Source organism: Typopeltis vanoorti, chromosome 24, assembly GCF_054136105.1.
Source record: "Typopeltis vanoorti isolate ZY-2024b chromosome 24, IOZ_Tvanoo_1.0, whole genome shotgun sequence".
Classification (NCBI taxonomy): domain Eukaryota; kingdom Metazoa; phylum Arthropoda; class Arachnida; order Uropygi; family Thelyphonidae; genus Typopeltis; species Typopeltis vanoorti.
In genome coordinates this window covers 38,657,321-38,670,681 of record NC_143572.1, presented here as the reverse complement: position 1 = coordinate 38,670,681, position 13,361 = coordinate 38,657,321, and the positions used below count along the sequence as shown (strand labels likewise).

General features: G+C 36.8%; 1 protein-coding gene across 1 annotated transcript in view; it reads left to right on the top strand.

Annotated features, from left to right (window-relative positions):
- Nucleotides 1–13,361, top strand: part of kl-2 (dynein heavy chain 2, axonemal kl-2) — a 1,497,432-nt gene that overhangs the window by 187,742 nt on the left and 1,296,329 nt on the right. The window contains exon 11 of the mRNA XM_090414156.1: nt 3,853–4,005. Within this exon, the coding sequence (XP_090270282.1) occupies nt 3,853–4,005 (153 nt within the window). The remainder of the gene's footprint in view (nt 1–3,852; nt 4,006–13,361) is intronic.

The following is a 13,361-nucleotide window of genomic DNA, read 5'->3' as shown; positions in this document are numbered from 1 at the left end:
TATGTATTCTAAGAATTCAATAAATGTATTTTTGTATTTTAACCTGACTTGTGGCCTGAGAATGAATTCAATACACTCGTTTTAATCAGAACCTGAGCGGAGTAGATTTGCTTATTTGAGATCACAGCTGCAAATGAAAAAAATTAGCATAAGCGATTTAGGTAATTTGATATTAAGTGTATTTGATAGATTGATCAGTCTTGTATATTTTCTGGGAGTTGTTGCTTGGTTAAGAGTCCTTCTAACCTAAAGGTATTGGCTGGCGCAGCTAAAACAAATAAATTTGCCAGTACCTAATTGAGGAGTAACTCCAGATAGTCGTTACAAAGAATTTGGCTCTAACCTGAGACAAACTCTTTGTTTAATTAATTAATACACATGATCAATCACAGGGTCAGTCAAATGTGTAGATAGCTCTTCTACCACAAATAGTGAAGAATGATCTTAAGTTAGTCTCGCATTTCACTGAACAAGACATATAGATAAAAGCAACACCATACATACAAGAGCAAGCAAAATTTTATTTAAGATCATGCTAAATAGGATTGAGGCCAAAGTTGAGGCAGAGATGCCTGAGGAACAAGCAGGTTTTAGGAAAGATAAGGGCACCAGAGATTAGATCCTTTGCCTTAGACAGATCATAGAAAAAATATAAAGAATTGAGACTCCTTAGACTACTCTAAACCTTTTGACTGTGTTGAGCATGTGAAACTGTGGGAAGTAATGAAAAGAATGGGTTTTCCTCAACACACTATCAGGTTGATAGCCAACTTGTATAAGGAGCAAGAAGCCACGGTAAGAACAGGTGTTGGATTGACTGACTGGCTTCAAGTTGGAAAAGGAGTTAGGCAAGGATATTTACTTTCTCCTCACTTGTTTAGTATATGTGTAGAGGACATCATGCGTGAAGCATTGGATGAGCTCAGAACAGGAATTAGGATAGGAGGTAGATTGATCAATAATCTGAGGTATGCTGATAATACTGTACTCCTTTGTAATGACATGGAAGAACTAGGACTAATTCTTGACAAAATTAACAAGATCAGTAATAACAGAGGACTTCAACTCAATCCTAGCAAGACATAGATTATGGTTCTCAAAGGAAATACAAACAGAGAAGCTCTTGAGAAACAAGTGTACCTAAATGGAGAAAGAATTGAGGAAGTCAGCAAGTTTGAGTACCTGGGATCCATTATTAATGTGAAGAATTGCTGTTCAGAAGATGTCAGAAAAAGGTTAGGAATGGCTAAACAATAGTCAGAGACCTGTCTAAAATCTGAAAGGATGGATCTATCTCCATGGGAACAAAGTTGAGGATTTTGGATGCAGTTGTTTTTCCAACAGCGACTTATGGATGTGAGACTTGGAACCTAAAGAAGTCAGATAAGAAACGGATATCTGCTTTTGAGATGTGGTGTTACAGAAGACTGTTGAGGATATCATATACTGAAAGGCATACAAATGAATGGGTGTTAGAAAAGATCAGTAGAACTTTAAGGCTCCTTAAGGATATTGACAGAAGAAAGTTAAAATATTTTGGACGCATAGAAAGGATGGAAGGGGGACTTCTCAGAACAGTAATAGAAGGTAAAATTCCTGGAAAAAGGGGAAGGGGTAAACCATCAATGAGATGGATGGTGTGAGTGTGTGTGGAGTGACTGATCTTCAGAGAGTTGAGGCCTCCAGAAAAGCAAACAACAGGACTACATGGCGAGGCTTGGTGTGGCATATCAGCAAACTTCAGAGCGACCATACAACATCTGTAGATACCCAGTGAACATAGAGAGAGAGAGAGAGTAGTGCGATTGCGTTCTTGAGATCTTGTTTTTCCAAGTTGTTGTTGTGGGAGCTGTGTTGAGGATTTTTTTTTTTGATTGTTTTTGACTCAAATCCATTAAGTGTAAGGCTCTGTGTTAAGGAGTCCCACAACCAACATGGAAAAACAAGATGCTGCCCTTCTTCACTGCACATTTTGCACTGATGCTTTCTTATATCTATGCTGATATTGTTTATAGAAGTCTCTGTTTTATTACATTAGAAGAAATTAGATGTCTTGTGAGAATTCGGTCATAGGGTTGTTGTGACCCTATGACTGGCATTCCAAAGTTGAGTTCACTGGAAAAAGTGTAAAAACAGGATGAATGGGCAACTAATGTCATGTTCTTATTTCTTTCTTGAATTTGCTTCTCCCTTTTCAGTTATAATTTCTATGTTGATATTTCTGATAATATTACTACATTTTATGCTGCTGTATTGGTTTTCTGTGAACTAGCTTCTCTCTTTATACATACTTTACACAGGTCTTTTAATGTTTTCCTTTCAAAAAGGTATGCTCTATCCCCCCATTTTATCATGTTGTGCTTTACTACTACTTTGAATTTTGACCATGTGCCTCTGTCTCAGTTGACATTATTTCAATTGGTTGGGTCTTGAGTTTGAGTGAAAAAAATCAGTGTTAAATGTGGCAGGACCTCCAAGCGACAGTTCCTCCTTCCAGTCTACGTCCTCATAGTTAAGGTCAGTCCTCAACTATTGGGGAGACTGAACAGTAATTACTTGCTCTGAATTCATCCTTCTCATTTGCTGATTCATGCTGTCTACATTCTCCTTTGCACCTTGACCTATAGCAGCAACTGACTATATAATTTGTCCCGGTAGTCTGTAGCCTCTATACCACTCTCTCTCTCTCATGCACACACACACACACACACACACACACACACACACACACACACACACACACACACACACACACACACACACACACACATGCACGCATACACACACACACCAGATGGCCTCAAAAATCATTGTCTTCCACACAGCTGTCCTCCTGCTGCTGAACTCTTACTTTTTTTGACTTTATTTCTTCTGTGGTCAATGAGTTTAAGGAGTGGTATGATAGACTTTGTGTTTCCTAGGAGGGGACCTCCTGTGATGAGTCTTTTGACTCCATGGAGCCCTGAATAATAATAATAATTATCCCTCCCATTTATCTTGTTCCCGTTATCTTCCCTCAAAATATTATATCCCTTACATTCTATCCCTATAATCGTATAATTATTCATCAACTAAATTTCACTAATACCTGTAATTTTTGGCAAGTTAAAAAAAAATTGCAAAACTTTTTTTTCCCTTATTTTGAATGTTTTTGGCATTATTATACATAATTTGCAGTCTTTGCTCTTGCCCAGAACCTCCCTCATACCTTATGTTGATTCTGTCATTAAATTTTGTGACTTGAGAAGCTATTTTATCATTTTCTGATCATTCTCCCTTCACTCCTCTCAAAAGTGCCTCTCACTGAGCAAGATTTCTCCTTACTTACACCTAACAATAAATTGATTCAAGTGCAATCCATCACTTATATATAATTGTATCACTCTTGTATTCCTAACCGGAATACAAGAGTGATACAATATTCATAACTGCTGATATATAGACCAGTCTATAATTGAAAACATCTAATTTAATGCTACTTTTGTGCATAATTCCATTACACATTATATTCCTTCCTCAACATTTTCTTTTTTTATGCATTCTTTCAGAAAATTTGTTTTGAAAATAGCACCTGCCTTCCAAATGCCTGTTGGAAGGCAAGTACTATTGGTATGGGGTACTAAATAGTACCCCATAGAAACAGCCTCTCCATTGAAAAAGGATTAATATCATAGAGAAAGACATAGCATATTACGGTGTGAAGTGAAGCATCGTATACATATGATGTTTCACTTGCCAGTTAGTGATCAAAATGTTAAGGTGAATTGTTTTATTTGTTAACATAGAAATTTTACTTTTTTAACATAGAAAAAAAATAATGTTACTTAATATGTTTTTCCTTCCCCAAAACAGCCATTGGCTAAAAAAGTTAATTCTCTTTACTCTTTGGCAACACAACAATTATCCAAACAATTTCACTATGATTTTGGCCTGCGAGGATTAGTAACTGTGCTGCGGTCAGCTGGAAGGAAAAGAAGATTACATACTGAATTAGCTGATGATGAAGTAAGTTTTAAAATAATCAGAAAGAATGCTTTAAAAAAATTAAGGCATCTGAAACAGTGGTTAATAAATTCAGTATTTATGAATAGAAAGAAAGTTAGAATTAGAAACATGGATATTACCTTGTAGTATCCATGCTGAAATATATTCATAAATTAACATGTCCGTTAGACATAAATGTTTGTTAGGAAGCATTATCACCCAATATATGCAAAGATTTTATATATTTTCAACTAAATATGCATTCATGTAGTGCTCTTCAGTAGTCTGGAGGGTCCTCCACTCTCTCTCTCTCTCTCTCTCTCTCCATATATATATATATATATATATATATATATATATGGAGAGAGAGAGAGGGAGAAAATATATTAAGGCAATAAGGTAAATATATTATGTATAGTAATGGTGTGTGTGTGTGCTCTTTGGTTGGTTCTTTTTTTGCAGAATGAGAAACTTGAGTTTCCAAGAGAAAACACCAATATGAGACTAGCTTTATATATATACTGAGTGACCCAAAAGTAACAGAAAAAGTAATAATTCAAAAAGTATAGACAGTAGAACGACGTTTCACAGAAATGCACAGAAAGACATGGGATTTTTTTTTTAATAACGAAAAATTTTATTAGAAGAATAGTTACATTTGCCACCGACATGTGGTGCTTCAGTTGTGTCAGTAGTTTGTGCAGTGGTGCAGCACAGTTTGCAACGCAGCTAGGATTACAGATGTTCAATGTGACGGCCATCATTCATGAGAATGGATGTCAGATGTGGCCCGACACCCTGCACAGCATCGAAGAGGGTTTCAGCTGTCATTCCTGTCACATGATGGCGAATAGCTTCTTTCAACATGGCCAATGACGTCGGCCGACCTCTGTACACTTGTCACTTCAAGTAGCCCAATAACCAAAAGTCACAAGATGTAAGGTCTGGAGATCTTGGTGGCCATTCTTGCGGGAAAGAGCGACTGAGGACACAGTCATCGCCAAATGTCGATCGCAGCAGGTGCTGGACAGGACCTGTGATATGTGGAGGTGCTCCATCCTGCATGAATATTACACTATGGAGTGCTTGCCTCTCTTGCCAGGAGGGAATGATGCTGTCTTTAAAAGCGCTGCATAATGCTCGCCTATGACAGAAACAGTTCGAAATGTACCGCTGTGGACTTCCTCAAAAAAAAAGGGACTTATAATTAATGACGCAGTGAATCCACACCATGCTTTCACCTTTGGCTGATGCAAAGGGGTTCCCACAATTGTGTGTGGTTTCTCTCTCACCCAGATGTGGCAATTGTGCGCATTTACACTTCCATTAAGCAAAAAGTGCACCTTGTCAGGACATTTGACAGCCAGTCCGCATTGTTTTCCATCTGTTGAAAAGCTCAATTTGCAAATTCATGACATCTCTCGAAATCGGTTGGTTTCAGTTCCTGTACGTGTTGGATTTTGTAAGAATACCTCTTGAGGATGATCCTGAGTGATCGCCGCACAGTCCCATACGAAATGCCAGTTCGTCTTGAAATTTCACGCGCACTGCATTCCCCATGTGTTGGTCTCATGTTCGACCTCGGGCATAACCGCAATAGTTTTTTTGGTTCTCCTGCTTCTTGCACATGCTTCCAAAAACTGCCAGTGTCCTCAAACCTTTTCATCATAGCTATCAGTGAGGAACAGGACATCGGTCCCTTTCCACTTCTAATACCCTGCATCGAACAACAGGTGCGCAAAGCCACACTTACACATTCGGAGTTCTGATAATACAGCTTAACTAAAAGTGCTTTATCTTGTAACGATAACATGCCTCACCTTGGCAGAACGTTTAACTTCAGTAATAAACATTAAATGCTGAAAGTTTAACTTCAGTATTCACTACATCTGAAATTTACCTGTCACTATTTACTACCTCACGGTTTAAATAGTGACAGGTAGCAGCTCCGGGACTGCTACAGTGCCACCTATCAGTGACAAATGTAACTATTCTGGCAATAAAATTTTTCGTTATTAAAAAAAAATCCCATGTCTTTCTATGCATTTCTGTGAAAACTGCATTGTGCTACTGTCTATACTTTTCGAATTATTGAATTTTTACTTTTTCTGTGACTTTTGGATCACCTGGTATATATGGATGTGTGTGTTTATAGATTGATTTACTTGGTTTGAGTATATGTTATTTAGTATTTAATGACTAGAACATCGAGAATTAAAAAATAATAAAGGTAGATTTTATTCACACGACTAGTTTCATCTTTCACAGACTTCTTCAGGTGCAAAAATATAGAAATAACCAGTGAGATAACCTTACAGGAACTGGCTCTAATACAGTACAAAATGCATTAGCAAATTACTGTTAAGGTTCAAGCCTTGATGAGTTTAAAAAAGAACTCTAAGGCTAGATCTTCTTAGATACTTTGTCTTTTAATAGTGAAAGAACTTCCTCTGTAGGAACATTTGTAAATAAAGAAATTATGTTGAAACTGGCCATGATTTCTGTGTCTTTGATGGTGATATTCTTAAGGCTGGAGACAAAATCCGTTGAGTTTTTGATAAAGGATGAAGATTTGCTGGAGAAACATTTTATAGAAATAAAATTTAAGAAATAAAATTTAAGAAATAAAATTTTATAGCCTTATTGACACACTGTGTAAATTCTGGTTACTTCAAATTTGAAAACACAATCTACAAACAAAAATTCGGGGCTAGCAATGGGAGACCCTTTATTTCCAGTACTTGTTAACATCTACCTAGAAGATTTTGAAGAAAAGGCTATCTCATCCTTTCCTTTACAACCAAAGATTTGGAAATGTTACATTGACAACATCTTTTTATTTTGGGAACATGGCCTTGAATCTTCCAGAACTTCCAAGACCTCCTGAATAATATACATCCTAACATAAAGTTTACAGTAGAGTTGGAAGCCAGCAGTTCTCTGTCTTTTCTGAATGTCAAACTGACCTGTCCAGCAGGTAAATTCAAGATTTCTATTTACAGAAAACCTACCCATATGGACAGGTATCTTCATGCTCACTCCCACCACTATCCTCTACTAAAATTCGGAATTATTTCTACCTTGGACATCGGACTTGCTTGCTGCTTTCTGATGAGGAAGAACTTAACTATGAACTCAATCTCCTTCTTACTGCATTTCAATTAAATGGCTACTCTGTGAAAACTATCAACAAATTCCTGTTCAGTCCTCTCCCTCACCGCAATGAAGATACTAAATTTTTAAAGGGAACATTTCTATTCCTTACATCAGCTCTGTCACATCAAAAAGATGAAACTACCAAAGCTACGTTCCCTTTTAAGTCGGCTGAAGATTAGACTTAACAACATCAAATATCCTGGCATCTACCAGATTTTCTGCAATTCTAGTAAACTATACTTTGGCCAGACAGAAAAATCAATTGAACTTTGCATCGAGGAACATCAAAGTGGCATAAATTACAACAGACATGAGCCGGTGCTTTATCTAGCCATGCTTAGTTTTCTGCAAATTCCAACGAAGAAGGGCTCACATAAGGTTTTTTGCATGCAGGGTTGTGAATGATTGGAATCCCTTGCCTGAGAGTGTTGTGTCTGCAGAGAATTGAGTGTGTTTAAGACACGGTATGATGAGCTGTGTGTATGATAAAAGGACCTCCTAGATGAGGCTTTGACTCCATAGGGTCTTGGGGTATTAATAATAATAAAATAGTAATAACTAGCCCTGAGATCCAAGGATATTTCATTATGTGCTCAGTGGAATAGAAATGATTGTGCAAGATTAACATTGTTTGATGAAAATGGGAGAGTAAAAGCAGAGTGACTGATGCAAATATTGGAGTTATTTAATGATCACTTTATTGGGATATTTAATCCTGGAAGAATGGTTTTATTGCTAGAGGGGTGGAGGAGTTTAAAGTCCAGAAGTCCAAAAAGTGAGTGTGTTACAAATACTTAGTACTTTTAATGCCAATAAAGCAATGGGAGTGGATGGGATTTTGCCATAAGTTTTGAGAGAATGTGCTAATAACCAACAGCTCTGTTGACCTGGTTTACTGTGAGAGTATGACTATGGGAAAAGTGCCCAAGGAGTGGAAGGTGGATAAGATTTTCCCATTGCATACAAGCAGTGGTAGAATGAAGGTGTCAAACTATAGCACAGTTTGTATTTCTTCTTTAGTTGTTAAGATTTTGTGAGGATCATGATGGATTTGTTAAAGGGCACTCTTGTTTTAGTTATCTAATTGCCTTTTACAACAAAGTAACAAAAGCAATTGATGAGGGAAAGGCATATACTGCCATCTGTTTTTTTATTTTTTTATTTTACAAATGCATTTGACAGGGTGCCATGTGATAAATTGATAATTAAGTTACAACAATGCGTATGAGGTACAATGTCAGGTTAGTTAATTGGATTGGGAATTGGCCATCTGATAGATATCAGAAAGTTGTGCATGAGGGATCAGTATCAAGGAGACAAAAGATTACAAGTGGAGTCTCTCAGGGCTCAGTTTTAGGATCCATATTGTTTAATCTTTACATCCATGACATTGTCAGTGGATTGCAATAGAGGATGATATTCAGTTGTTTGTATATGATGTGCAGCTGAGAAAGTTTATTAGTAATAGATGTGGTAGCTTTTCAGGATTTGAAAAGTTGGACAGATGGGTAGGTCAAATGAATAGGGTTTGCAGTTTAATGCATCTAAATGTAAGGTCTTGAAGTTTGAAATCCTTTGATGGGTGACTTCTAGTAGAGTTTCTCCAACAGAGGAACTTTATGGAGGCAACACAAGAGGATTGTTAATAATCAATTCCATCAGGAATATAAAGTAACACACAAGCAACGAGGGGTGGGTCAGTTGGCAAGGATAGGAAAAGTTCAGTATGAGAAGCAGGGAGTTCTTTCAATATGTAACCTGCAAAAATGAGAACAATTATGGTAGGATGGCATTGATTGTAGAAATGGTAGAAGGATAACTGCTGCAGAGGATATAGTCGAGATATTGAATGAGTAGTCCATAAAGGTCTTCCAATAATAATAATAATCTTTGTGAATATGATATCATGGAGAGTTTGAGAACAGTGGATGAATGAGGAGGATAAACTGACTGTGAGTGAATCTAACAGATAAGCTTAGGTGTTGATGGTTATTCATGACTTATTTTTCATGGTAATCCTTAGGCGAGCGGATCAGAGTTGTCAGCTTGACATGAGGTTTGAAGGTGGTGGGAAGGCCATGTTTCAACAATACTTTGGCTATCTTTTCCGATGTACCTCTGATATAGGGAATAGAAATGGTCATGTTGTATTCTTGTGTATTAGGGGAGGGCAGAGTAATCTGATCTGCTCGCCTAAGGATAAGCTTCACCCTTTAGCACACCCAGGAGTGTATGAAGTTCCATGTGACTGTGACTTGGCCTATTATGGACAAACAGGAAGATCAGTGAACATCCGCCTGGAAGAACATGAAAGATACATTCGCTACTATTACTATGGCAAGTCGGGACTGGCAGACCACGCTTTGGACACTCCTTCACACAGGATTAGATGGAGGAAAACGAATGTGCTATTTAGGAGTCATTATAGATCTGAAAGATTATTTTTTGAGTCAGCAATGGCTTTGAAGAATTCTCCCAACCTTAACAAATATGGTTGCATTAATTTGCCAAAAATTTGGGAGACGGTTATCCTAAGAAAAACTCCTGGATAACTGCTGTTTTTTTTTTTTTTCATTAGAGGGTGCCAAAAATAGGACTTTAGATCTTTTGTCTTTTGCAATTATATTGTTTCACTCACTCACTATCGCATTTACATGTGTGTTGTGCTCTGATGATGCTGAGTTGAAAATCAGCGAAATATAAGTGTTAATAAAACATCTTTGTTGATAAAAGTGTTTGTGGTGTTAATACCGTGAAAAATAAGTCATGACTATGAGTGAGGAAGAAGTATATAGGGAATTAAGCAAACACGATATTAAAAAGGCTGTGGGACTTGATGATATCACCATGTATTTGAAGGAATGTGCCAGCGAGTTGACATCTGCTTTGATATATTTGTTTAATATCAGTCTTACATTCAAGCATCAAATTATAGGCCAATCTCTGTGTCAGTTGTTGTGGTTAAAGTGTTGAAAAGACTGCAAGAATCAGTATTCAGAATTAGGTTGTCAACAATGGTATTATCTTTGATGGACAGCAAGCACAGATTTGCTAAAGGGAGGTCATGTTTTAGTAATATACTTTCTTACTACAAGAAGGTGACAGCAGCATTGAATGTAGGAGATGAATACACAAAAGTATACTTAGACTTTGCAGAGGTTTTTGATAGATTACCTCATGATAAATTGTTTGTCAAACTAGAGCAGATGGGGTTGGATATTAGACTAGTGCATTGGATTAGAGATTGGCTGGCTGATAGGTATCAACAAGTTGTGTATGGGGGAGCAATATTCCACAAGAGGAAAGTCACTAGTGGTGTGCCTCAGGGGTCTGTTTTAGGGGCATTGCTGTTTAACTTGTATGTTAATGATATTGGGGAAGATTTGAATGGGGATATACAGTTGTTTGCAGATGATGCAAAGTTGGGATGAAATGTGAGGAGTAGAGCAGCTGTTGTGGCCTTACAAGAGGACTTGAATAGACTATTTGTGGTTATGTCATATGTAATTTCAAAATGAGTCAATGAGCATGGGAATGAGGATACCTGTTCAATGTTGCAAAATATAAGGTATAAAATTTCGAAAACAAAGATGGAATTTAGAATTTACTCTTGGTGTAGATATATTGTTGGAGGTGGAGTAAATAAGAGATTTTGAGGTTTTGGTGGATACAGATCTAAAATTTAGAGGATATATTGCCAAAATTGTGAGAACAGCACAATGAATTCTGGCAATGACAGAGGACACTGACTTTTAAAAGTAAGGAGATTCTGGTTCCAGTATATAAGACTGTGATTAGGCTGCATATTGACTACTGCAATCAGATTTGGTCACTTGATTTTCAAAAATATCAAGTGATGTTGGAGAATATCCAGAGGTGATTGACCAAAATAGTTTCTGATCTCTGGAATATTGAATATGCAGAAAGGTTGAGACGATGCAATTTGCAGATTTTAGTGGAAAAGAGGAAGACGAGTGTTATGATAGAGATGTATAAGTTGCTAGGGGTTGTTATAGGATTAACATTGAAGACGTTTTTCATAAAATGGTAGGAGATTGGAGGAGAACAGGAGGTCATCCCTGGAAGTTGTATAGGGAGGGTGTTAGCAAGGGAGTGAGAAGCAGGTTTTTGCATGGAGAGTTGTGAATGATGGAATGCATTTCCTGAAAGTGTCTGCAGATAATTTGAATGTGTTTAAGGTGTGGTATGAATAGCTGTGTCTATGACTAAAGGGACCTCCTAGATGAGTCTGTTACTCCCTGGGGGGGGGGGGTCTTAGGATAATAATAATAATAATTCTCGTGGAAAGGCTTAGAGGTTGGTTATGCATTTTCACTATATAATTTAAGGAAATTACAACGTACTAGGATATACATTAAAATTAAATTTTAATATATTTCTATATTTCAGCAACGTCACGTTGCCATTTTCAAGAACTTAAGTACAAGACATCCGAGGCACCTCGGAAAAAATTACAAAAATCCTAAAATAACATAACTTAACTTCTTGTTACAGACCATATAAAAAATTGGCATCCCTTATCCGCTCTACTAAAGACCAACCTTCCCCCCTAGACCTACCTGGTGTATACCAGGTCCCTTGCGGTTGTAAGGCTGTCCTACTTTGGCCAAACAGGCAGGACAGCAAATATCAGAATTTCAGAACATAAGGACTACATCCGGTTTCACCAATACAGCCACTCGGGTCTTGCTGACCATGATCTGGATACCTGCCATAGAATACGGTGGAAGAAAGACAGGATAATACACGTAGCAAATACAGATATGAAAGGCTTTTCTTGGAATCAGCTTCAGCCCTAAGAAACGATCCAAACCTCAACAAATTTGGCTGCATGAGACTTCCTTAAATTTGGGAAACCTACATCAGTAGACCTTCAGCCCAATAGCCCAAGAATATCAACATTTCCCCTCTAGATGGCATCATCAGGACTTTAGGAGAAATAATGAGCTTCCTACTTCTTCCTCACTTACTGTTTGTTGTGCCTGCGTGCACGTGTCTTGTACTTACGTTCTTGAAAATGGCAACGTGACATTGCCGAAATATAGAAATATATTAAAATTTAATTTTAATGTATATCCTAGTACGTTGTAATTTCCTTAAATTATATAGTGAAAATAATAATAATAATGAAAAGTACTATCGGAATTGAGCAGAATGGGGGATGGATAGTTAGTTGGTGGCTTGGTTGTCTGATGACAGCCAACAAGTTGTGTATTTGGGTAGGTGCAACATCCTAATAAAGGAATGTAACAAGTGGGGTATCTCAGAGTTCTGTTTTATGATCAGTGTACTTCATGTATTAATAGTTTCTTTCTTGCCTATAAAGTGTCACAGTTTAATGAACTTCAATGGAGCCATTAACTCTTTTATTCCCCCCTCAATTTCTGAGGAATTAGTCTTGTTAGAACTTTTCTCTTGAGAAGACATGCTTTTTCTCATTTTTCATATTTTGAAACATTTTACAGATGAGTCTTTAATTTTTTTCAACATTGATATCCATAACTGTATACTGCATATCCTTAACTGCTCCTGGCTATCTATAGAAAATAATGAATTTAATTTCAGCCTATTTCACATTTCTTTAGGCTCTCAGTTTGTGGTTAAATCGTACGTAATTTCAAAATGACAGTGTTGGGTAATATGGGATAGTTGAAATTTCATATTACCTGAAAAGTTTTCAAGTATTCCATATTATCCTGCTGTAAGTTTGCAAGTAGGCTTTAGTTATTTTTTCTAGGATTTTTTTTTTTTTTCAGTTTAACTTCATAAAAATATGTATAGCTCATTGTTTTGGATGGGAAAAAAAGTATTTCACATTACCCATACCATTCCATATTATCCCACAGAAATGTATTTTTGAAACCAAAAAGAAATGTTCTTAAGAGAAAGGAATTTCATAAACAGCAATTGAGATAAAATATTCTGGGTTTAATCTTATCACAGAGAGATTTAGTTTTCCTTTAACAGTTATCATTTTATCTTATGAAATCAAAATGTCATTCTGTATTACCCAAAGTTCCTCTATATAAATGATAGAATATGAGTTTGTGAGAAGATATTCAGTTGTTTGTTGATGATAAATTAGTAAGACCAATATTGGGAAGTTCTGATGTGATGCATGTTGTTTGAACAAATTTAAATTAGTTGGGTTGAAGGAAGGGAGATGTCAGTGTAAAGTCATGCACTTTGGCCTGAGAACT